The following is a 24,150-nucleotide window of genomic DNA, read 5'->3' as shown; positions in this document are numbered from 1 at the left end:
GGGGGGGGGGGGAGGAATAGGATGATCTGGAGGGGATTTTGTCTCGCCATCTGTTTTGCTAACTACTCAGTATTATAAAATTGTTATTGGCTTTTCACTGTACTGTTGTTTTAAATTCTGTATGGTTTCAATTTTAGATGTTTTAATGGATTGGGGTGCTGTGTGGTTTCCAGGCTGTATGGCCGTGTTCTAGCAGCATTCTCTCCTGGACGCTTCTACTTCTGCATCTGTATTGGCATCTCTAGAGGATCTGATAGTGCAGGAAAGCAAAAGCAAGTGGGAGTATATATACCTTTGCAGTAGTTGCTCAACAGGTGAGGGCATCTGAATAGGAGTGGCTTGGCAAGAGAGTAACAATGAAGTGTAGCATGTGAGTAACAATGGAGATAGCAAGGTCAATAGGTGAGGCATCTGAATAGAGGTAGTCTGGCCTTTGTTCCCTTTGATTGTCTATAGTCATCCTGTGTTTGTGTGGAGCTGATTAGTCACTGTCTTGACTCTAGTGTTTTTCAAAACTGGCAGCCAAATTCTGTTCATTTTCATGGTTTCTTCCTTTCTGTTGAAATTGTCCATGTGCTTGTGGATTTCAATGGCTTCTCTGTGTAGTCTGACACAGTAGTTGTCAGAGTTTTAATGGATTGTTATTAACTTGTTGTGACCCGCCCTGAGCCCCATGGGGATAGGGCGGTATATAAATTTGAAAAAACAAACGAATAAATAAACAAACCCAGAGGGGTTTGTTTGCATTTAACCCATTAATGCCCACTAAGGATTTAGCATGAGCAGCTCCAACCCAATGTAAAAAATTAGGGCATACCAGCAGCACAGCTGATACAACAACTTCATACGGCTACATTCATGATAAACATGCACAACGCACAGCGAGAAACGGGCCCAGTAGCAACTGAGAGCCCATCAGAATTTCCTAGGGATAAGCTTTTGACAGTCAAAGTTCCCTTCATCAGACTCACTCCCAAAAAGCTTGTCGGTGCTACTGAACTCTGATGTTTTATCGCAGACCTATACTGCTACTCTTTGAAACTGTGCCCAATGAACAGACTGCAGATATGTGTTCAGTAACAGTCTTCTGCCTGTAGACCACCTGCCTACCCCTTCATGTTAGACCAGGGGTCGGGAACCTTTTCCCCTCAAAGAGCCATTTGGCTCACCCACCCCCCACTCGCTGGCACGCCCCCCCTCCGCTCCCCCGCCCACTTGCTCGCTCGCGCCCCCCCCTCCGCCCGCTCACACACACACACCCGCCTGCAGGGCAGGCGTAGATAGGCCCGGCGGCTCGGCCTTGCCGGCTGCCGGGCGAGTGATGCGCCCGCCCTGCTCCTTACAGGGCGGGTGAAGAGGTGCCCGGCGGCTCGGCCGGGCCGGCCGCCGGGGAAACGATGCGCCCGCCCTGCTCCTTGCAGGGCGGGAGAAGAGGTGCCCGGCCGGGCCGGCCGCCGGGGAAACGATGCTCCCGCCCTGCTCCTTGCAGGGCGGGAGAAGAGGTGCCCGGCCGGGCCGGCCGCCGGGGAAACGATGCTCCCGCCCTGCTCCTTGCAGGGCGGGAGAAGAGGTGCCCGGCGGCTCGGCCGGGCCGGCCGCCGGGGAAACGATGCTCCCGCCCTGCTCCTTGCAGGGCGGGAGAAGAGGTGCCCGGCCGGGCCGGCCGCCGGGGTAACGATGCTCCCGCCCTGCTCCTTGCAGGGCGGGAGAAGAGGTGCCTGGCGGCTCGGCCGGGCCGGCCGCTGGGGGAACGATGCGCCCGCCCTGCTTCTCGCAGGGCGGGAGAAGAGGGGCCCCGCGGCTCGGCTGATGGAGCCGCAGAACAGCGGCGGAAGAGCCGCATGCGGCTCGCGAGCCGCGGGTTCCCGACCCCTGTGTTAGACTTAACTCCTATTTGCTGTATGCCACTTTTTAAAGGCCTGAGGTGGGGTGGTGGTGGATCTAAAGTCTGGGATTTTATTTTCATGATGGGTTGAGCAATATATTTACAAAAACCTCTAGTGGTTACCAGAAATCACTGCAATACTGAAGCGACTGCCTAAAACCCTGCAATCACAAAAGCCCACCATAAGCCCCAGAAGTACCCCACAAGAACGCCTCCGTTTGTAATCACAGAGCTAGGAGGAGGAGGAGGAGTTTGGATTTATACCCTGCTTTTCTCTCCTGTAAATAGACTCAAAGGGGCTTGATAACTCCTTCCTTTCCTCTTCCCACAGCAGATACTTTGTGAGGTGGGGCTGAGAGTGTGGAGAGAACTGTGACTAGCCCAAGGTCGCCCAGCAGGAATGTAGGAGCAGGGAAACAAATCCAGTTCACCAGGTAAGAGTCCACCATTCATGTGGAAGAGTGGGGAATCAAATCCGGCCATCAAGTCCAACCCCCCCCCCCCCCGCCATGCAGGAACACATAGTCAAAGCACTCCTGACAGATGGCCATCCAGCCTCTCTTGAAAAACCACCAAAGAAGGAGACTCCACCACACTCAGGGGTAGTGAACTCCACTGTTGAACAGTCCTGACTGTCAGAAAGTTCTTCCTAATGTTTAGGTGGATACCTTGAACAACCAAAAAGACAAATAAGGGGGTTCTAGATCAAATCAAGTTTGAATTGTCCCTTGAAACTAAAATCCCTAAACTTTGGACTAAAGTCCCCACACTTTTAAAATGTGTAGGTACCTTTGAAATTCTGACAAAGGGCGGTGGACATAGTCACAAAAGAGCAGCTGCAGGAGGCAAAGCCAACCATAAAATGTCACGGATTGAGACTGGCTCATTCCGCACATGAAGAATAATGCACTTTCAAACTGCTTTAAGTACTCTTTGAAGCTGTGCAGAATAGCAAAATCCACTTGCAAACAGTTGTGAAAGTGGTTTGAAAATGCATTATTTTGCATGTGTGGAAGGGGTCACACTGATATATGCAACTCTAATAGTAACTCTTCAACATTTCAAGCAGAAGCTCTGTTGAACAGGAAACCTTTTAATCTGCACAGCCAATCAAAAGCCCTCTGGAGAAAAGCCCCAGCTACTTTCAAATAGCAAATATCAGGGGCCATGGTGCCCATACGGTCCCCTGCTTTAGAACACAGGATGAGTAGACAAGTCTCACTGGAAATGACAATAACACTAGGAAAAGTTGAAGGTGGTGGGAAAAGAGGAAGACTCAGTATGAGAGGGACTGACTCGATAAAGGAAGCCATGGTCTTCAGGGTGCAAGACTCAAGCAAGGCTGTTAAGGATAGGACATGTGGGAAGTCATTGATCCACAGGGTCACCATTAAGTCGGAAGCCGTGACAGCACTTAATATAGATACACACACATAAATGTAAAAGCTTTTACAACTACTTCCTTGCCTTTTGCTGGGTATTTACCCTCAATATTCCTTCTAAGGCTTTGGTGTTCACTATCATGACCACCCCCTAAGCCAAAGGTTTAGTTTGCAATTAGTTTGCAAACCAAGTTGTTTCTCAGAAACTGCTCCAGTAAATCAAGATCCTCTAGAACACTTGCATAGATGCACAATGTGGGCGCCAGCCGTTGGCTCTCGGAAGCAGAGAGATTCCTGCCGGCAGATGTGGCTTTTGAAACCCTGTGGGTCATCTTCTTGTCATCTCAGCTTTGTAAGCAAGCATCCAGCTCCTAGCTAAACACTTGTATCCTGTCGTTTTTGGAAACGGTTCCCTGCAACTTGCCAAGACATTTTTCCAACAGCAAGGCTAAAAATAAGAAGGCTTGTTCCAGATGTAGCTCAAGCAGAGGGAAAGAAGTTTCGCCAACAAAACCCCATAAAGTTATTACATAAGAACGGGACAACTCGGTGCCCAGAACTGCCTTGGAATCTTCTTGCCAGCAGCAATTTTGTATTTATCAAAAGAGCTTTTTATCCTGCCTTTACAATGTTCAAGACAGCCAACATCTACTGGACAAGTATCTCAACATAGCACCATCCAAAGTCTCTGGATTCTCACTCTGTCTTCCACAGCCTATTATTCTAGAGCAGATTATAAAGCTTTAATGGGTGATTTAAATAAAATAAGAGCTAGTTTCAAGTCCGGTAGCAGCTTAGAGATTAACAAGATTTTTTTTGGGGGGGGGGGGGGGGAACTCTGACGAGTCAGCTACCGTCCTCCTACTAAAATACAAGTATACCAATTCATCCATTTCAGTAATTAAATGGAATCAAGCTTTATCATATCTGCCCTCGCCCTGCCTTGTTAGAAAACAGGGTGGAACACATGAAAGTTCTTCATTCAAATAAAAATTTATTGTATTTCTATCCCGCCCTTTCCCGACTGAAGTCAGGCCCAGGGCGGCTAACAGCATAAAATGAACCATCAGTTAAAATACCCGACACAGTTAAAACCCCATCAATTTAAAGCCCTGCGGGTGCTCCAAAGTAGTCAACAATTTTCCAGGATGACCAAACAAGGAAGAAATAAAACCAAAGCAATCAAGGAAGAAATAAAACCAAAGCAATCAAGGAAGAAATAAAACCAAAGCAATCAAAACAGCTAAGGGGATAAAAATAAAGATGGATAAAAACAGGGGGAGGGAAGTCAACAAAAATAGAACCATCGTTGTCTCAACCATAAGCCTAGTGGAATGGCCCTGTCTTGCAAAAGTGTACCAAGTATCACAGCGCCGGGTCTCAGTTGATAGAGAGTCCCACAAGGGCAGGGCCAAAGCCGAAAAAGCTCTGGCTCTGGTTGAGGAAAGACACTTCTGGGGCCAGGAATCACCAGCAGGTTATTCCCGGTAGAACATAAAGCCCTCTGGGGGTTGTATTGGGATAGGGGGTCCTATGGGTACGACAGCCCCAGACTATTCAGGACTTTAAAGGTTTAGGGCTTCATCCCATTTTATCCCCATATCAACTAGGGCAGGGGTCTGCAACCTGCGGCTCTCCAGATGTTCATGGACTACAAATCTCATCAGCCCCTGCCAGCATGGCCAATTGGGATTTGTAGTCCATGAACATCTGGAGAGCCGCAGGTTGCAGACCCCTGAACTAGGGTGGCTTTTTTAAAATTTTTGCAGCCTTTCACATCACCTCCTGCCTGGTCCTTTTTAACTGGAGATGCCGGGAATTGAATCTGGGACCTTCTACGTGTCAAGCAGATGCTCTCCCACTGAGCCACGGTCCTCCCCCAGCTAGGACCCCATGGCTGGCAGAGGGGAGAATGAGAGTTGGCTAATATGGATCCCTTGCCCATATGCATGGCTGAATGCAACCATTAGGAGAAACAAAAAATATCCCTTGGGTTGCGTGTATGACCAGCTTCTTCGGAAGACCTGCAACATGGGCCATCTTGGCTCCTGTATCAGAAATGTAGCAAGCAATTGTGGCAAGAACCCAGACTCTACCAATCGGTAATTCTTGTTCATAACTACCTCCAGACACAAACTTGACTTTGAGGAAAGCAAAATAATTTGAGAAAACAGGTTGATGGATGCCAAACATATACACAGCATATTTGGGAGAAGATTCCTTCCCAGCCCCTCGACAAGAGATGATTGTCCTCTAAGTAAGCAACCTTTCAAATCCATTCCAGTTACTCCACAGGATAATTGCGTCTGATTGGGTTCCGCAATCAGTTCTGCTTACATTAAAGGAGCAGGCGCTGCTATTAACTGAGCATCAAGCCGTCGCAGTCAGATTCCACCAGCCATTTCCCAACAAAATAATAATAATAATTCCCCCGACAAACCACGAGGGGTTGGAAAGTGGCCCAATTGACGTCATTCAACTTAAAGATATCCCTCCCTAGTCTTGAAAAGACTACAAACGGATGCAAAAGGACAGTGAAGAAAGCTCTGGAAGAAACTCGATTCACTTAAAAAGCGGGACTGGAGGAGAGTTTTGCGGGATACTAAAAACACAAATCGGGTGGGTTCTAGATCAAATCAAGCCTCAACTCTCCCTTGGTGAAATTGAACAGTGGATGGCAGAACCCTGATGGGCTTGCAGGTGCTGCAGAGGTGGCACTCGGAGCCCTCTCTGTGGGCACACGCACAGAGTTCGTCATGTGGGGGTGGAAAATCACACCCACACACACATCTAGGCTGGCCTGGGCCACTGAGCATGACGTGTATAGCACCGTGTGGTGAAGCAGGGAGGACCCGGCTGGCGGGCCTGGTGCCTGTGCTCTGGGTGGCTGCTGCCGAGGAGGCGGTGAAGAGGAGGCAGAGATGCTAGAGAGGCACAGAGCTGAGCATGCGGGACTTGCTGGAGGCTAGAGCAGGCTGGCCCCTGCTCGAGTGGGTGGAGCAGAGGAAGAGGGAGCCAATCAGTTTTTTCTAAACTTAAACCTCAGCATTCAGGTTAAGTTGCCGTGTTGGCACTTTGCGATAAATAAGTGGGGTTTGGGTTGCAATTTGGGCACTCGGTCTCAAAAAGGTTCGCCATCACTGCCCTAGAAGCTAAAATAACTGAATTGAGGATATTCTATGTTGTAGTTCTCACAGCAGGAGAAGATAAGGCTCAGCGGAAAAGACAATAACGCCTAGAAAAGTTGGAGGCAACAGGAAAAAGACCCAATATGAGATGGACTGACTCAGTCTAGGAAGCTAACAAACAAAGCAAGGAGCATGAAACCAGGCTGCAGGACAAGTTAATCAAATGCTAATGCTAATCAAAGTTTAATCCCATACATTCATAAACACCGTAGTAAGCATCAAGCTCACAAATGTGGCTCTGAATGCTATGCCCAATACAAGGCTCAAGTCAGAAAATAACCACCACAGACAACAAACATGCATCACAACACATAATATAAGGAATCAAGTCATGAACAGTCCATCTGGTTCAATGATCCAAATCAATCCAGAATTAATTCACTGGTCACTTCCCGTTTTCATGGAAACCAGTCCACTTCTTCAGCTTTTTGTTTTGATGCCAGCCGGATGACGATGAAGAAGACAAAGACGAAGAAGAGTTGGATTTATATCCCCTCTTTCTCTCCTGTAGGAGACTCAAAGGGGCTTACAATCACCTTTCCCTTCTCCCCTCCACAACAAACACCCTGTGAGGTAAGTGGGGCTGAGAGAGGTCCAAAGAACTGTGACTAGCCCAAGGTCACCCAGCTGGCATGTGTTGGGAGTACACAAGCTAATCTGGTTCACCAGATAAGCCACCACAGCTCAAGTGGCAGAGCGGGGAATCAAACCCAGTTCTTCAGATTAGAGTGCACCTGCTCTTAACCACTACACCACACTGGCTCTCAGGAAGCCAAGAATCTTAGAGAACAAATTAAGACACATGTTCCTTCCTAGAGGGCTAAGCTGTGTATTCCATGGCTTCCATGAAATGGAAAATAACTGGAGAACCATTCCAAATCGATTTGGATGACTGGACCAGATAGATTTGGACTTTGTCATGACTTGGTTCCTTGTATTATGCACTGCAATTCATGGCTGTTGACTTCAGCCCATCTTTTCTGACTGGATTCTTGAATTTGGCATAGCATTCGGAGTCACTTTTGCAGGATAGATGCTTACTGCAATTGTTTCCAAATATACGGGATTAAACTTTGATTAGCAGTCAAGACTCTTTCCCTTTGTCCTGCAGCCTGGTTTAGTGCTCCTTGCTTTGATGGTTAACTCTACGTACACTTCACCTTCCTTCCGGTTTTTATTCAAAGAAGCCACGGTTTGCAAGACCTGAGCAAAGTTACTAACAACTGGACTTTCCAGCGGTCACTCATTCATAAGGTCACCGCCAGTCAGAAGCAACCTTCTGGCACATTACAATCCCTAGTCTAGTTCTTAGATCACACCTGCTCTCTCTACATTATTTGTGTCCTTTCTTAAACATCTGACATGAGGGAAGGAGAATACGGCTTTCTTTCAAAAGCTAACCACACTCCTGTAACTGAAAAGAAGAAAGCTCCAGGCTCATACCAAACCAAACCAACCGACCGGTAGCCGTTTTGCAACATTCAAGCAGGGGTCTTTCACAGCACCTACTGACAGACCCTTTAACAGGAGATGTCAGGGATTGAACATGGGGCCTTCCGCATGCCAAGCAGACGCTTTACCCATGAGCCACAACCCAACCTTTCTGTGCAGGTTATCTTATGGATCTGATTCACGACTGTTAAGGCTCCAGTGAACTCCCAACTAGTTAAAAGAAAGTCTCTGAAGGCGTTTTTTGCATTCGGATCCTCCTCTTTCCGATACAGGTGGCAATCGGTCGATCAAACTGCTCACCATCCACTTTTCCGAATGGCTGGACGCTGATTGCCCTCTTCCTCTTCCTTTTTTTTCCCATGGACACCATGTGTTTCATTCTTGGTCCCGAGCCATGAATGCGCAGACTAAATACAACAGCCGCACATCCTACAGCGATTTCTCACAAGAGAAATAAATACAGGGAAGGTCGAATTTGCCAAAACAACCTTCGTTTACACTGGGTTTATTTAAACAAAAGTAACGACCGCTGGGGATTTAGAAAACAAGAACGAGAGGTTTTTGGCAACGCGAGAGATACGGGATACCCGAGCTGCAAACACCCAGTGCCATTATTAAAAAGTCTTCTATTAAAACAGGTTTTAAAATGAAAATATGAAACCTGACCAAACAAGTCTTTATGCTTGCCTAGAGAATAGATCGTGAAGAGATACTGCTACACTAGCCATGAACATAACCCGCACACCCAAACCGTACAGAAAGTACAATTAATCTGACACTTTGTCTTTGGAATTTCCTTTCCCCATCAGCATTTCCTACAAACTTTTCTACTCAACCAGTTTCTTAAGCAGTGGGACCAACCATCGATATCATGACCAGACACAAGACAAGAAGAGGAGAGAGGTGGATGGTCTCGGCAAGGTCTCTTCCTGACTCGCCACCAGCTTACTGTGTTGACATTCGTCAACTGCTTTCGTAGCAGTCAACTGGAAAATGGTCCAAGGGCTTAGGACACAGGTGGGTCAACTGGTCTCTCGAAGTCAACGCAAACTGAAGGTGAAACATCTCAATCCAAGATTTCTTGCTTGCCTACCATGAAACGGCAGCATTAGTTCCACACAACCAAAGAATATGTTCTTCCCAATTCTTAGGCATTTAGTTTAGTTGCAATTCCAATTTATCTTATCTTTCTGATCTAGAATTACCCACGCACAGATGTGCCTTTATAGATGGCCAGGATAAACATCTTCCCTTACCTGGGCCTTCTGCGAGATTCCTCCATGGGCCATCCTCCATGCGATTTTGGGCATGCGGGGGGGGGGGGTGCCAGACTTTATCGGCCCCCATACTCTTTGACTGTCAACTTTACAAGGACTTACAGGAGAAGCTTATTGGCCCAGTGGCCCAGGTCAACACAGCTCAAAGCAAAAAGAAACAACTTGCTCTCCTCCTGTCTGACAGAGATCCACAACTTACAAGCTTGGTAGCTCAGTACATCTCACAGATTTTAGAAATATTTAAAAATTGTAAAGTGAAGACTTGTATGAATTATGAACAAGCATATAATATAATCACCAATTTTATCTTTTTATAACATCAATTTTAGCCGTAACTTTTACCATCTTAATGTTTCTGACTGTATGTATATTTTAATTTTATGCCAATAGAGGTATTTATACTTGCACTTGAAAATGAAACATCTCAATCCAAGATCTCCTGCTTGCCTACATATACCCAGAGGCAGCAAATACCTACCTACTCCTGGTAACAAGCAAGAACATAACCAACAAAATGCCCTGTTGCTCACAAGTTACCTCCCCCCACCTTGAGTAGGTATCCAGGACAAACATCTAAGTTTTAAAATAACCATGTACCGCAAAGAAAGCTTGACCTGGTTGACCCAGCTTCTTGTCAGATCTTGGAAGCCCTTGTTACTATTTGGATGGGAGACCACCAAGGAAGTCCAGGGCTGCTATGACGTAGGCAGGCAATGGCTAACCAGCTGTGCTAATTTCTTGCCTTAAACTCAACAGGGTTGTCCATAAATCACCTGCGACTTGACCACCATCATGGAGGGGGAGTTGCAACATTTTAGGGCAGCCAAGTACATAGAACAACCAGTTCATATTTCTTGGGTAAGGTCCTGACGCAACCATGGTCACCTCTTCTCTAAGATGGGCCCACAGGTACCTTTAATGATGATAGCTTTAGAAGCTTCCCAACGAACACTATATGCTGGCTTGCAAACAGCAGACTCCAAACCAAAACTTCACTCTCCTGCCTGCAGGACTGAGCTACCACATCTTAACACATGAGACAATTCACTTCACATTCCAACACCATTATGACAGCCATCTACCCCTGCACTTCACAACTTCATGGTTAACTGACCTGACCACAAGGAACACAGGAGAACCTACTACACCAAGGCAAAAGCAAAAATACAAGAACACAGAATATGTTACATTTAATGTGAAACACAAAACAAAAATGTGTATACCACACACACTCCCCCCCCCCAAAAAAAGTGGATAAACAGGTGCATTAGTCTAACTTATCAAAATTCCATAAAAGAATCACTGTTTAATGCAACTGGTCTGACGTCCAAAAGATTCTATATGGTACTGAAGGAGTATCCCATAGAACTGGATCCTCTTGTAATTGCTGGCAGATTCAATGATTAGTTTTGAATTTTGAAAAGCAGGGTATAAATCCAACTAGTATTCTTCTTCTTCCTGGCAAGTAAATAATTAATGGGACTAACAGTTCGCTGATTTCACCTATTCAGGTATCAGGGGACCCTGTGGTTAGTTCTAAACTGTGTGTGTTAATTGCAACAAGTCACTTCCGACTCTCGGTGACCCGAGTACAAAGTACATGTATCAACGTCCTTTGAAATGTCCTGTTGTTAATATCCTTGCTCAGGTCTTGCAAGTTGAAAGCCAAGGATTCTTTATAGAATCAACCCATTTCATGTTGGGGCTCCTTCTTTTCCTGCTGTCTTCAACCTTTCCTGGCATTATTGTCTTTCTGTCTTCTGTGGCCAATGTGCAACAGCCTCAATTTAGTCATTTTAGCTTCCAGAAAAACTTCAAGCTTGATTTGATCAAGAACCCACTGATTTTCTCTGAACTAATTGTAAATGACAACGTTATTTCAGCACACAACTGGAGGAAGAAGGGAACACTCTTGCCCAAGAACTTCCTAATTTATTATCAGGAAAGAGCCGCTGTATTAAAACACTTTGGGATTCTGCAGGGGACCGATGAGGATACCTGCGACCTTTGAACCACAATAGAAGAATCTACCGAGCATCCTCCAAAACTCAACAGTTCAGGAAACACACATGTGAGCACACGGGCAGATCCGGAGCTTATTTTAAAGCATCCGGCATTACCTGTGGGTCTTGTTCTCATTAAAGCTCCAGGGAAAATTTAAGCCATCTTGACGTAGCTTTCCATCCAACTGGATCAGCGCACAACTTGTGTAAGTTTTTATATGGCCCCAGGCTGGAATTCAACACTCCCTGGCCAGCTGTTGGAAATTCCCGACCTAATCCCATGCAGGATGGCCAGGGGGTGATCGCCCTTCCCAAACTCAGTGGAAAACTGCGCTCTCAGAAGTGCCGTTTGGGGGGGGAAAACGGATCCAGCTAGGAGACCCTCCTCTCTTCTGGTCTGCAGATCCGGTCGCTGATCTTAAAGCCGTCTCTTTTGAGAGCCCGAGAATGTAGGACAGGGCTCCCCAGCCTTTCTGAGCTTGCAGAAACCGCTGGAATTTTGATATAGGGTGATGGGTGCCATCACAGAATGGTTGCCGCAACATACCTTCAATCACACAGTGAAGATCTTTGTGCTATGGTGGAAGCTGCTGCCAACAGTACCATTTTTTAAAAAAAATCTGTGCTGCCAACGAAATCTCCAAAGGCCTGCTGGGCAAAAGTCCCACCTCACCCTGCCAACTTTCTAAGAACGCTAGGCCAGTGCCTGAAAAGTTGTCAGTGTGCATTCTAGTGACCACAGCAACCCTAGGAAGCACACCAAATCTAGGATAAAGAAATCAGGATCCCCCAATAATTGTAATGGCAACGGCCAAAGTTTCAACATATTGTCAAAGGCTTCCACGGCTGGCTTCAACTGGTTGTTGTGTGTTTTCTGGGCTGTGTGGCCGTGGTCTGGTAGATCTTGTTCCTAACGTTTCGCCTGCATCTGTGGCCGGCATCTTCAGAGGTGTATTACAGGGAAACACCCCTTTTCTAACAAAGGTCCTGGGAATTAACTATTTCCATTCCATGCCATTTTTTAAAACCTCCCAACTTACTATTTCCCCTTTGCAGTGAAAGCGGGCGCTTAGAACTGGGAAAACACTGCAGGGGAAATGGACTAGTACCTCTTTCCTTTCGTACCAGGCCTTAAACCATGAGCTGTGCTGAAACTGTTTTTGAAAAGTGACAGACATCCTATCTAGTCAATGCGATGTCATACTAGAATCTGGGAGACCCCGGTCTGAATCCCCATTTTGCCATGGAAGTTTACTGGATGACCCTGGGCCAGTCATACCCTCTCTGTCTAACCTACCTCACAGGGCTGTTGTGAGGACAAAATGTAGTAGAGGAGAATATAGTACGCCAATTGTAGTCTCTGCTGGGGAGAAAAGTGGGATATAAATGAAGTAAGAAACATATCCATTCTGACCCTTAGGAAAAGCGACTTAGAGAGCTGGGTATGTTTAGTCTGGAGAAAAGAAGGTTAAGGGGTGACATGATATCCGTGTTTCAATATCTGACAGAAGCTTGCATCCACATATGGCCTTCTTAGCCATGCATCAAGATGCAGAGATTCTTATGAAGCTTATACCCCAAAGGGCAGGGTCAGAATTCAAAATGACCTGGACAGATTAGAGATCTGGGCTGAAACTAAGAAAATGAATTTCAACAGAGATAAATGTAAAATATTCCATTTAGGGAGAAAAAATGAGACATAAAAATACAGGGCAGGTGATACCTGGCTTGACAATAGTATGTGTGAAAGGGATCTGGGAGTAGTAGTAGACCATAAACTGAACATGAGTCAGCAGTGTGATGCACCAGCCAGGAAAGCCAATGCAATTCTGGGATGCATCAATAGGAGTATAGTGTTGAGAACAAGGGACATAATAGTACCTCTCTATTCTGCATTGGTTAGACCTCACCTGGAATATTGTGTACAGATCTGGGCACCATAATTCAAGAAGGATATTGACAAGCTGGAACAGGTCCAGAGGAGGGCGACCAAAATGGTAAAAGGTCTGGATTCCAGACATTAAGAGGAGACACTCAGGGAGCTTGGTATGTTCAGTCTGGAGAAGAGAAGGTGAAGTGGTGACATGATAGCCATGTTTAAATATTGGAAGGGATGTCATGTTGAAGAGGGAGCAAGCTTGTTTTCTGCTGCTCCAGAGACCAGGACACAGATTAATGGATTCAAGGTGCAGAAAAAGAGATTCTACCTAAAGGTCTGGGACCTTCGTACCTCAGGGACTGTCTGGCCCCATATGTCCCACGTCAGTCTCTGCGCTCGGCAGAGGCCAATTTACTGGAGATCCCCGCCCCCTCTATGATGCGGCTGGTCTCCACTAGGGCCAGGGCTTTTACGGCCCTGGCCCCTGCCTGGTGTAATGCTCTTCCCCCAGCTGTCCGGGCCCTGTGGGACCTAAACGAGTTCCGCAGGGCCTGTAAGACCGAGTTATTCCGTCGGGCTTTCGGGGAGGCCGGCTACTGATAGGTGCCCATTAACAACTGAGATCCGCTGTTCCCCTCTCAGAGGAGTTAGAGGAGTTAATGGTTGAACGCCATCTGTTTTAAATTATTATGAATTTGGAGCGCTGCATTTTAACTGGTATTAATTTTTAGCATTTTATCCTGTTTATCCACTTGTTTGTATTTATGTTGTAAACCGCCCTGAGCCCTTTGGGGGAGGGTGGTATACAAGTGGAACAAATAAATAAATAAATAAAATAAACATTAGGAAGAACTTGCTGATGGTAAGGGCTGTTCAACAGGTCAGTCTGCTGTCTCAGAGGGTGGTGGAGTCTCCTCCTTTGGAGATTTTTCCACAGATGGCTGGATGGCCACCTGTCAATGGTGCTTTGATTGTGATTTGCTGAATGGCAGGAGGTTGGACTGGATGGCCCTGGTGGTCTCTTCCAACTTGAGGATTCTGTTCCATGATTCTATGATGCCTTCTTTCAGGTGCCAAGTTAAAGCCCTCCTTTTTAAATCCAAGTTTTTAACTAGGGGGGCTTATCGTATTGTCCTTTTAATTATTGGCTTCTGTGTTATGGACAGTTTTTAGGCTGCCTCTGTCATCCCATTTTTTTCACAGCTTGCATCTTTAGTTGCTAGCCACCTCAAGCAAGACTCTGAAGAGGCAGCATAAAAAAATTCTAAATAACTAAATAAACCCCCAGAGAGTGCTACAGTTTCTCAGTTTACAAGGTCTTCCAGCAGCTACAGAAAGTCAGAGCAGAGGCCCTAGTATAAAATGAGCACGTTCTCCAGGTTTGTGATTTCCCAGATCTGAATTTCGGTCTTCCTTGCCAACTTCACTTTTTTCTTCTCTCTTAGGACTCCAGTACTAAGCTGGGACCAACCGACGAGATCAGCAGCAGCAAACACAAGCTGGGACCAACCGACGAGATCAGCAGCAAGCACAACAAAAATCTGGCACCTTTCTCTGAAGCCCTGTTTTGATTCAGAATTGAAGTACACAGTAGCTGTCACAGATTGCCCTAAAAATCTGGAGGAAGCCATATCGATAGCCCACTTTTCTCACTGGGACTCAAGGAGGATGACAAGATAAAAAAGCAAAATTCAGACAACGTATTGTCGAAAACAAACAAAATTTGGCTGCCAGTACTTAAAAACACTAGAATCAAGACAGTGGCTAGTGAACACCACCCAGACACAGGATGTCTCTCTGCAGGAAGCAATCAAATGGATTAAAATGCCAGGCAACTGCTATGCAGATGCCCTCACTAACAGATTATGCAAGTTCAGTGTTACATACATATGATAAAATGGGTGGGTTCCACTTAACGCATGCAAATTACACTTGCAAATCGCACCCTTAACACTTTTAACCAATGCTAATGGTTCTTTCTCCCACCCTGGACATTCCACAGGTATATATACTCCACTTGCTTTACTACCATCAGATCCTCTGAAGATGCCAGCCACAGATGCAGGCGAAATGTCAGGAGAGAATGCTACTGGAACACGGCCATACAACCCAGAAAACCCACAACACCCTAAAATTCAGACAGCTGAACACCCTGAAATTCAGACAGTTGAATGTCCAATAAACAGTGCAACATGCCTGGAATTACAAACGTCAAAAACCAACCTTTTTGAGCCTACCGGTGCCTGTGGAATTCGAACACAGGGTGCTAGGGCCAACAACAGTATGTCAAGGAGTGAGGTTATGGGTAAATCTAACAGTAACCGCCCAACATTTCAGAAAGAAGCTCTGCTCAACAGAAAGCCTTTTAATCTGCACAGTCAATCAGATCTCCAGCAACCAATCAGACTCTCCCCTGGATAATGGCCCCACCTGACCCCGTCAACGTTCTGAAAACCTTCGGTGGCCTCCAACTGTGTTGGAGGGAGCCACGGTGCCCAAGAGCACCTTGTTGGGGACCCTGGATCTAAGCCCTAGCAAAACCTTGGACTTCAGAGCTTTTGGGTGAAGCTGCCACCGGCCTGTTGCTGGCACACCCTTTCCCCAGTGTACCAGACACAATCAGCAAGCATCGTGTCTAATGTACATATAACCACAGCCAGTGGGGGTCAAACAAAAGTCAGTGGGAGTCAGTGGCGGTAGCTGATGTGCAGCCCACATGTTAGCAAGTTAACCATTACACAACACCAAGGAATACACATGCTCACTCATGCTCCCTCCCACATATAGACAAACAGGCTTATGCTTTAGCACATTCCTGCCTCTGCACACCATGTGTAGAAACAAGACCCCATGCTAATGCAATGTTTCCAGAAATGTTCTAACTATAGGAGAAAATAAATTTCTCCCCCAAGATTTTTTTTTTTGGGGGGGGGGGAGCGGGGAACGCAGAGAAAATGGAAATATATGCAATTATTTGTTTCGTATGATGCCTAAGCTTATTTTATTTCTTTCACAGCAAAGATCCATCCACCTATAATTAGTTGGCATATCAAATCATGCTGCATGAAATATTTATGAAATTTAAAATGTAACTGCCCCAGTTTTATATAAGCAAAACTATGAATATGATCAATACAACACGCACACACAGGGAGGGAGGGAGGGAGAGAGAGAGATGTAGACCCTTATATTACCCCAGCACATTTATTTTTCCCCTACCTCACACATGGGAAAAACAGAAGACAAAAACAGAAAGCACAAGTTTTATAATAAACAAGAGGAAGTTCACTATTTAATCAGAACAGTATAAACATGATCAGATTAGCAGCATATTTCGATACAGAGTTAAACTTAACATTGGAAAAATGGGATTCAATTTTGTATATTTGTATGTACCTGCACACACACCACAAATCAGTTGTGGACAAAATAGTCACAATTAAACAACCACATCTTTAAAAATATGTACATCCGCTGCATACACATGAATAATCGTTTTCAGCGCTGTGGATCGTTTTATAGAAAACTCTGCTAATAAACATTTTGAGTGAGTAAAAGCTTTGAGTAACTTACACACACTCTCTAGATACAGACAGATAGACAGGCCAAATGTCTTAGGTCAGCTTTGTTACCTTATATCCCTCAGAGTAATTTTATTAATGAGCAAACCAAAATGCTGGCTTCCCTCACAGGCGGCTCTGTGACTACCTGACCTGCCTTCAAGGGCATTTTCACAAGTTCCGGATGTTTGAGAATTCCAACTCCAGCGCATTTGGCTGCATTAAAATATTTAAACACTTGCAGGGTATCCTGATAAGGCAACGAAAGCTTTCCTTTTAGCTCTGTGCGTTTCTCACAATGCAACAGTGACATCATCTGGTACAGCCGCAACATAGGAGTTTTTGATTTTTCCAACTCCAGCATTGACAGCAAGCTATTCTCATTGCAAAGAGTCCCATCAAGGTGGCGAGGCAGGCCACGAGGGGGATGGGATTCCAACCACTCCCCCCAGCAACTGTTTACTGACAAGGGGGCGGTGAGTGCACACCACGCACGAAAGATAAATGGAGAAAGACAGCTGCCACACTCCACTCAACAGCAAGCTCTAGTGAATAATGGGGCCAGGCCGGACATGACACTGGAAGCCACAAGATGCACAGATAAAGGAGGAAGGCGATAGAGGAAAAGAAGGAGGAGTTGGAGTTTGGATTTATATCCCCCCTTTCTCTCCTGTAAGGAGACTCAAAGGGGTTTACAATCTCCTTTCCCTTTCCTCACAACAAACACCCTGCGAGGTGGGTGGGGCTGAGAGAGCTCCAAAGAACTGTGACTAGCCCAACTGTGACTAGTTGGCATGTGTTGGAGCACACAAGCTAATCTGGTTCACCAGATAAGCCTTTACAGCTCAAGTGGCAGAGCGGGGAATCAAACCCAATTCTCCAGATTAGAGCACAGTTGCTCTTAACCACTACACCACGCTGGCTCTCAGGAGGAAAATGATACAGGAAAGGAAGAAAAAGAGGAGGAGAATTTGGATTTATACACCCGCACCCCCTCCTGTAAGAAGACTCAAGGCGGCTTACAAACTCCCTTCCTTTCCTCTCTCCACCGCAAACACCCTTGTGAGATAGGTGGGGCTGAGAGAGTTCAGAGAGAACTGAGACTAACTCAAGGTCACTCAGCAGGAATGTAGAAGCGGGGAAATAAATCTGGTTCACTAAATAAGAGTCCACCGCTCATGTGGAGGAGTGGGGGATCAAACCCAGGTCTCCAGATTAGAGTCTGCCACTCTTAACCACTATACCAAAGAGGTTAGCCAGACAAGCGAGATAAATTTGAAAGGCTGTCCTTGAGAGGAGGGCAGGGAGCTGTTCCTGTGGGCAGCAGAGTATACAATTCACAATAACAGGTTGAAATTATGGGCAGAAAGGTACCGGCTGGAATGGATATTAGGGATTTATTTTTTTTTATAGTATGTGTAGTTCAGCCATGCAATCGGCTCTCTAGGGAGGTGGTGATTACATTGATAATCTGCACCAAACATTCTTGCTCTGGGTTTTCTTCTTTCGAGTTACCTAAGCAAAGAGAAGATGTCATACGAGTTCCGAACACAGTTCTGATCCACCTGGAGCAGGCTGTTCTTCTGGATTCCTGACTGACCCTTCAAAGGCAAGCATGAGAACACATTAAACAGGCTGCTAGATAACAGTGAAATATAGCTCTGTATATCAACGAAAGGCCTTTTCTGCATGTCTGGTAAACAAACACCTACTAGTGTAGCCGTGCAAGGCTGCGTTGCCCCTTTACATCATTTATTGTTATTTTATTTGTTTAAAACGTTAGCCACCTTTCCACCTCAAGGCCGTTTACAGTGTATGTAAAACAGCAATTATGGAACAATAAATGGATGACTGCAATTTAAAAATTGCTATTAGGATAAATAAGAACCAGCTGCCTCCTGAAGATCAAAAGTGAGGAGGCCAGGCACCGTGGAGTTCCTTGGTGGCCTCCCATCAGGTTTCTAGCCAAGGCGTGACCCTGCTTAGAAGATCTGAAAAGGCTGGGCTAGGCAGACTATCAGGCTACTGTCAAGCAAGAGTCCATTTTCAAAACTGAAAGCCTAGGAAATCTCCTTTCATGAGGGTTACTAGAGTTCCAAAATGCAGGTGTTTGCTTGTTGCGTGAGTTCTTATTTATTCCAGGTCACTGTGTGCCCGATGGTGTCATCTTTGCTAACTGGGATCCAGCTGAAACTAGTTATGCTGAGAATGTTAGAAAAGGTTTCGTTTTGTATGGGAGGGGGGCATTTGTTCTTATTAAGGAAGTCTGGAAAGTTCTGCTTAAAAGGCTTCCTCATTGGTCATTCAGCGGTCAAGTGTTGAGATCAATAAAAGCCATTAGTTTCTTCAGTGTTAACTGGTAACTTCCTTATCCAGCTTTCCCTTTCCCCTTCATTCTACATGCAACGTTAGTGGGACTCTGCACATGAACTCACAACAGCTCAGTACTTCCTGCTTGTAGGAGTTCTTTGTGGTATGCAGAAGCTAGCCTTTGTTGTTTTCTTGTGAAAATCTGACTGCACCTTTTATGCGTGTCACTCTAATTTCAATTCTGTATTTTGACAAGTTTATTTCAGTAAACCTTTAATTATTCTTACGTCTTGGGAGTTTCTGGTTTACAGTCCATGGTGTTTGGGAATGCTACCACACCAAAGGCTGGGGATAGGTCCTTGACAGCTACCACTGACACATACGCAGTGAACTGTAATAGCACCTGACTTTGAAACAACTAAGCTGAACTACATCTCGAGGAGGAACGGACATAGTTTTCAGCAGAAGCCACCAGTCATGAATCTGTGGATGAAGCCTAGCCACCTACCTAAACAAAAAAAGGGTTGTTGAATATTCCTACCTTCTGTTCATAGGAGGCTCCGTAGTAACCGTCGTTAAGTCCAAAAATGACTTCGTTTGGACTACGAGCATGGATCTGTAACAGAAAGCGTACCATTAATTCAGTCACCATATTCCAACTCAATTTGCTTTCTATCTCTTCCAGACAGTGTTTGAGCAGAAATGATGATAAAATACCAACAAAGCAAGACTGGATATTGAAAGTCACAGAATACCAAGGAAGAGCAAAATTAACAACTTCATTAAGAGACAGTAATATGGAGAAGTTTTCAGAAAACTGGACACCTTTTATGGATTATCTATTGGAAACAAATGGTAGTAGAGAAATAAATGCAAGATTTGAGATCTAAAAAAATAGCAGAATGAAAGAATATTAGTAATGATACAGTGTGTATTTGATAGATGGTTTCATTTTAAATATATGGACAAACCTAGAATGGATTAGCATTATAAATGAGATAGCTGGAAGTCATTATATGGTTTTATGGTGTTTAGTTATAACAGGTTGTGTTTAGATATTGTAAAATTTGTGTTTTAATTTTTCCTGCATTCTTTTTTTTATTTTGTATTTTTACTCTGTTTATTATTTTTATTCTGTTTATTCTGGGTTTTTTCTTTGATGTTGAGAAAATAAACATTTATATATTAAAAATGTGTTCTATTTCTTCCGATACTTATTTTAAAAGTGGTTACAGGTATTATCAATTTTTACAACAGCCTCCCATTATCAGAGTTCACTATTGTTTAAACATTTGGAGAAAGTGACAGGTTATCAAGGTCCCAAAATGGTATTTCCAGGGCTAAGCACGGAACAAAGAATCCCTTAGAAGTGCAACAACGAATCAGATTGTTCTAGAACAAGGGTCAGCAACCAGTAGCTCCGGAGCCACATGCAGGTCTTTCGTCCTTGTACTGCGGCTCCCTTGTCTGGCGCCTGGGAAGGAGGGGAAGGACACTGGAGGGAGGGAGGGAGGGAGGGAGGGGGCGCGCTCACCATGTCCCAAGTGCAACTTGTTGTCGTTGGCGTTGCCACTGCTGTCCATCCCGCCCGCTTGGGCGGGATAGACGGCAGCGGCAATGGCAACAACGGCAAGTTGCACTTGTGACGCAGTGAGCACGCCTCCTTCCCCGCCCCCTCCTTCCTTCCGCATCCTTTCCCCTCCTTCCCTCATCTGGCACCTGCTGTCACCTGCCCAGCTGGGGGCGTCCTCTGTAAGTGCAGCCGCCCCTGCAACTTACTCTGTCTGTCAGCTTACATGGCTGGCTTGCAGGCTGAAGGTTGGGCTTGGGGAGGCCAGGGGCAGGGGGCAGGGCTTGGGGAGGCAGGGCCACACCCCCATGGCTCTTTGGGTATTAAAGGTTGCCGACCCCTGTTCTAGCATAAAAACATCGGCTGAAAGGGACTCAAACTTGTAAAAGCATACGTCGCAGTGCACACCCAAGTTATTTTTTAAGTGGGTCATCATAGCAAGTAGGTTTGAATAAGAGGATCACACCCGAAAACGGTGGGGAAACCGCTGCTTTGAAGGAAGTATAAGGACTCTTTGGTGGCTTTGATGCAGTAGATTAAGCACAGCTCAGTTTCAGATCTGATACCGTGTAAGATTCTTGATAATAAATAGGACAACTCACTGGCAGTTCAATAGCCTAATTCGGTCCTCTAAAGCAGAAGCAAATGTATACTGCCACACTGCAATTCCACCCGGTATTCACTAACTTTCTTAGAAGAGTTGTGCTGAGCTAGTCCATATTTCTGTGTATTACGTGCTGTCGAGTTGCTTCCAACTCATGATGACCCTATGAATCAATGTTCTCCAAAATGTCCTGCCCTTAACAGCCTTGTTCAGGTCTTGCAAATTGAGGGTTATGGCTTCCTTTGTAGCAGGGGTGGGAAACTTTTATTCTGCCAAGGGCCATTTGGATATTGATAACATAATTTGCTAGCCATACAAAATTATCCAAAGGCTATGTACCTCCCGCCCCTCAGTAATTCGTTTCAGCTCTATCCTGTCCCCTCCGCAGTCCGCTACTGACGTTCACCCAATCAGTGAGCATCACTGACCCACCTTCCCCACCACCCGCCAATTAAAACACTCGGCGAGGCCCAATTCCAACCAACAGTGAGCCAGAGAGTGTCAGTGGCAGCAACAGAAAGGGAGAGAGGAATGAAAGAGCCCAATCCCTGCTCCGCCTTTTGAAAAAAAAAAACCTCGCTTTCATGCCTTCATCTGGTGGAATTAGCATCAGGGATCCCTGCCACACTTTGGTGGCCTCAGCCCCAGCCGACACGCGTTACCGGCCCAAACGACAGGGGTGTGGATGTGACAGACAGAATGAACGCAAAGTGGCGGTGAAGCAAGATGGTGGCAGGCTGGGACTGAGATGTAGAATAAACTCCGCCCCCTTACTCTGCCTCCTCCTCATCATCATCTACTTGATGCGCCCGATTTCCAGGCACAGAAGTAGTGGGTGGCAGCGGACCAGACCAAATGATTTTGCAGGCCATATATGGCCCACGGGCCAGATGTGCCTGCTTTATAGAGTCAATCCGTCTCATGTAGGGTCTTCTGTTCCCGCTTCCTCCAACTTTTTTCCTAGTACCAGCAGAACAGGCACTGTTCCAAGAAGTTGAATTCAGAACTACCCAACCTAACTTTGAAGGGGCATACTTTTACTTTACCTGCTGGCCCAAATACTTGAGGCCGTCTAGATTGACGTTCCACTCGATCAGCAGCTGGTAAGAGTCTTTCTTGCCACCCCATATCCTCACCACAAAGCAGGACACGGACGTGTCGAGGCGATCAGGAATTAGACCAAAGTCAAGACTCCGCCATGTTGGATTCTGTCGATGTGAAACAAGATAGTCACACCAAAAAAAAAAGATTATATTTTACTTCAGCTTGCACAAAGCTGGTTCGTGCCAGCATAAACCACTGCTCCATCTAACCCAATTGGAAACATTAGTTGGCAAAGTCATGGTCAAGACAGCGGGCAACAGTTTTTGGCCCAAGTGCTAAAACTCCACAATTACTCTAAAAGACATTGATGCCACCAAAATCAGGGTGAGAGGTGGGGGAGGGGGGCTGCACTTTGCCATGCACACACTGCTTTCATCACCAGAATGTTCTAGCAGTTAAGAGCGGGGGGCTCTGATCTGGAGAATCAGGTTTGATTCCCCTCTCCTCCACATGAAGCCTGCTGGTTGACCCCTTGACTAATCACAATTCTCTCCAAACTCAACCCCACCTATCTCACAAGGTGTCTGTCGCAAAAAGAGAAAGGGAAGGAGTTTGTAAGCTGCTTTGAGACTTCTTAAAGGTAGAGAATAACAGGATATAAAAACCAGCTCTTCATCTTCTAGTTCTTATGTGTACTAGACCAGCATGGTGCAGTGGTTAAGAGCAGGTGTATTCTAATCTGGAGAACCGGGTTTGATTCCCCACTCCTTCACCTGAGTGGCGGAGGTTTATCTTGTGAACTAGATGTGTTCCCGCACTCCTACATTCCTGCTGGATGACCTTGGGCTAGTCACAGTTCTCTCAGAACTCTCTCAGCCCCACCTACCTCACAAGGTAGGTGGGGGGAAGAATTAGGACTAATAAAAGGAAACACTTCTTCACACAACGTGTGATTGGTGTTTGGAATATGCTGCCACAGGAGGTGGTGATGGCCACTAACCTGGATAGCTTTAAAAAGGGCTTGGACAGATTTATGGAGGAGAAGTCAATCTATGGCTACCAATCTTGATCCTCCTTGATCTCAGATTGCAAATGCCTTAGCAGACCAGGTGCTCAGGAGCAGCAGCAGCAGCAGGCCATTGCTTTCACATCCTGCATGTGAGCTCCCAAAGGCACCTGGTGGGCCACTGTGAGTAGCAGAATGCTGGACTAGATGGACTCTGGTCTGATCCAGCAGGCTAGTTCTTATGTTCTTAGGTGTCTTTTGTGGGGAGAGGAAGAGAAAGGAGCTTGTAGGCCACCTTGAGTCTCCTTACAGGAGAGAAAGGTGGGGTATACATCCAAATTCCTCTTCTTCTTTTTCAACAGGGCACAAGGGCCCCTCTTTGATAAAAAAAAATGCTGGAGAGGAAGGCCTCAGGCCCTCCATCTTATACGCTGAAATCCTGATCCAAATCAGAGCTCTGTTTGCCTCATTACTTTTAAAACTAAAAAAAAAAAAACCCAGCCCTGCTAGAAGCTCCTGTCGTAGAATTCACAGCATATTGTAAGCCTATTCATGCAGGTATCCAGACACTTAACAGCATAAAATAGTTTCCTGCACGCATACTAGGACGAGCTCCACAACGAAAGAATGCAACAAAAGGCCAGATAAATGAATTGCGAGAAACACAGACCCAGAATTTGTAGTTACTGTAAAAAGCCTACTGAGCCAGACATTATTTCCACTACTTGGAAGATTCCCCACATCTAAAAAATGCAACAAGTGGACAGAGAAATGGCTTGTGAGAAAAATCTGGTCTAGGAATCACCTAAAAACACACACTTAATGCACGGGGCTGGACAATTTCCTATGTGAACACAAGACTGTGCACTCTTTAAAAAAAATAACAAAAAAAACCCCTCCAGTCAAGATAAAGATGAAGACAGGTTTGGTTTTTCCAGAGAGCTGAAGGCAGTTTGAAAGTGCACCACAGCTTGCTAGCTGCAGACTCAT

General features: G+C 45.7%; 1 protein-coding gene across 1 annotated transcript in view; it reads right to left on the bottom strand.

The window, feature by feature from the left end:
- Positions 1–24,150, bottom strand: part of UVRAG (UV radiation resistance associated) — a 108,612-nt gene that overhangs the window by 61,878 nt on the left and 22,584 nt on the right. The window contains exons 4-6 of the mRNA XM_048495116.1: positions 22,157–22,318; positions 19,478–19,552; positions 18,142–18,227 (exon numbers count right to left, since the gene is read on the bottom strand). Of these exons, the coding sequence (XP_048351073.1) occupies positions 18,142–18,227; positions 19,478–19,552; positions 22,157–22,318 (323 nt within the window). The remainder of the gene's footprint in view (positions 1–18,141; positions 18,228–19,477; positions 19,553–22,156; positions 22,319–24,150) is intronic.

This window comes from Sphaerodactylus townsendi, linkage group LG04, assembly GCF_021028975.2.
Source record: "Sphaerodactylus townsendi isolate TG3544 linkage group LG04, MPM_Stown_v2.3, whole genome shotgun sequence".
Taxonomy (NCBI): domain Eukaryota; kingdom Metazoa; phylum Chordata; class Lepidosauria; order Squamata; family Sphaerodactylidae; genus Sphaerodactylus; species Sphaerodactylus townsendi.
This window is presented reverse-complemented; position numbering and strand designations above follow the sequence as displayed.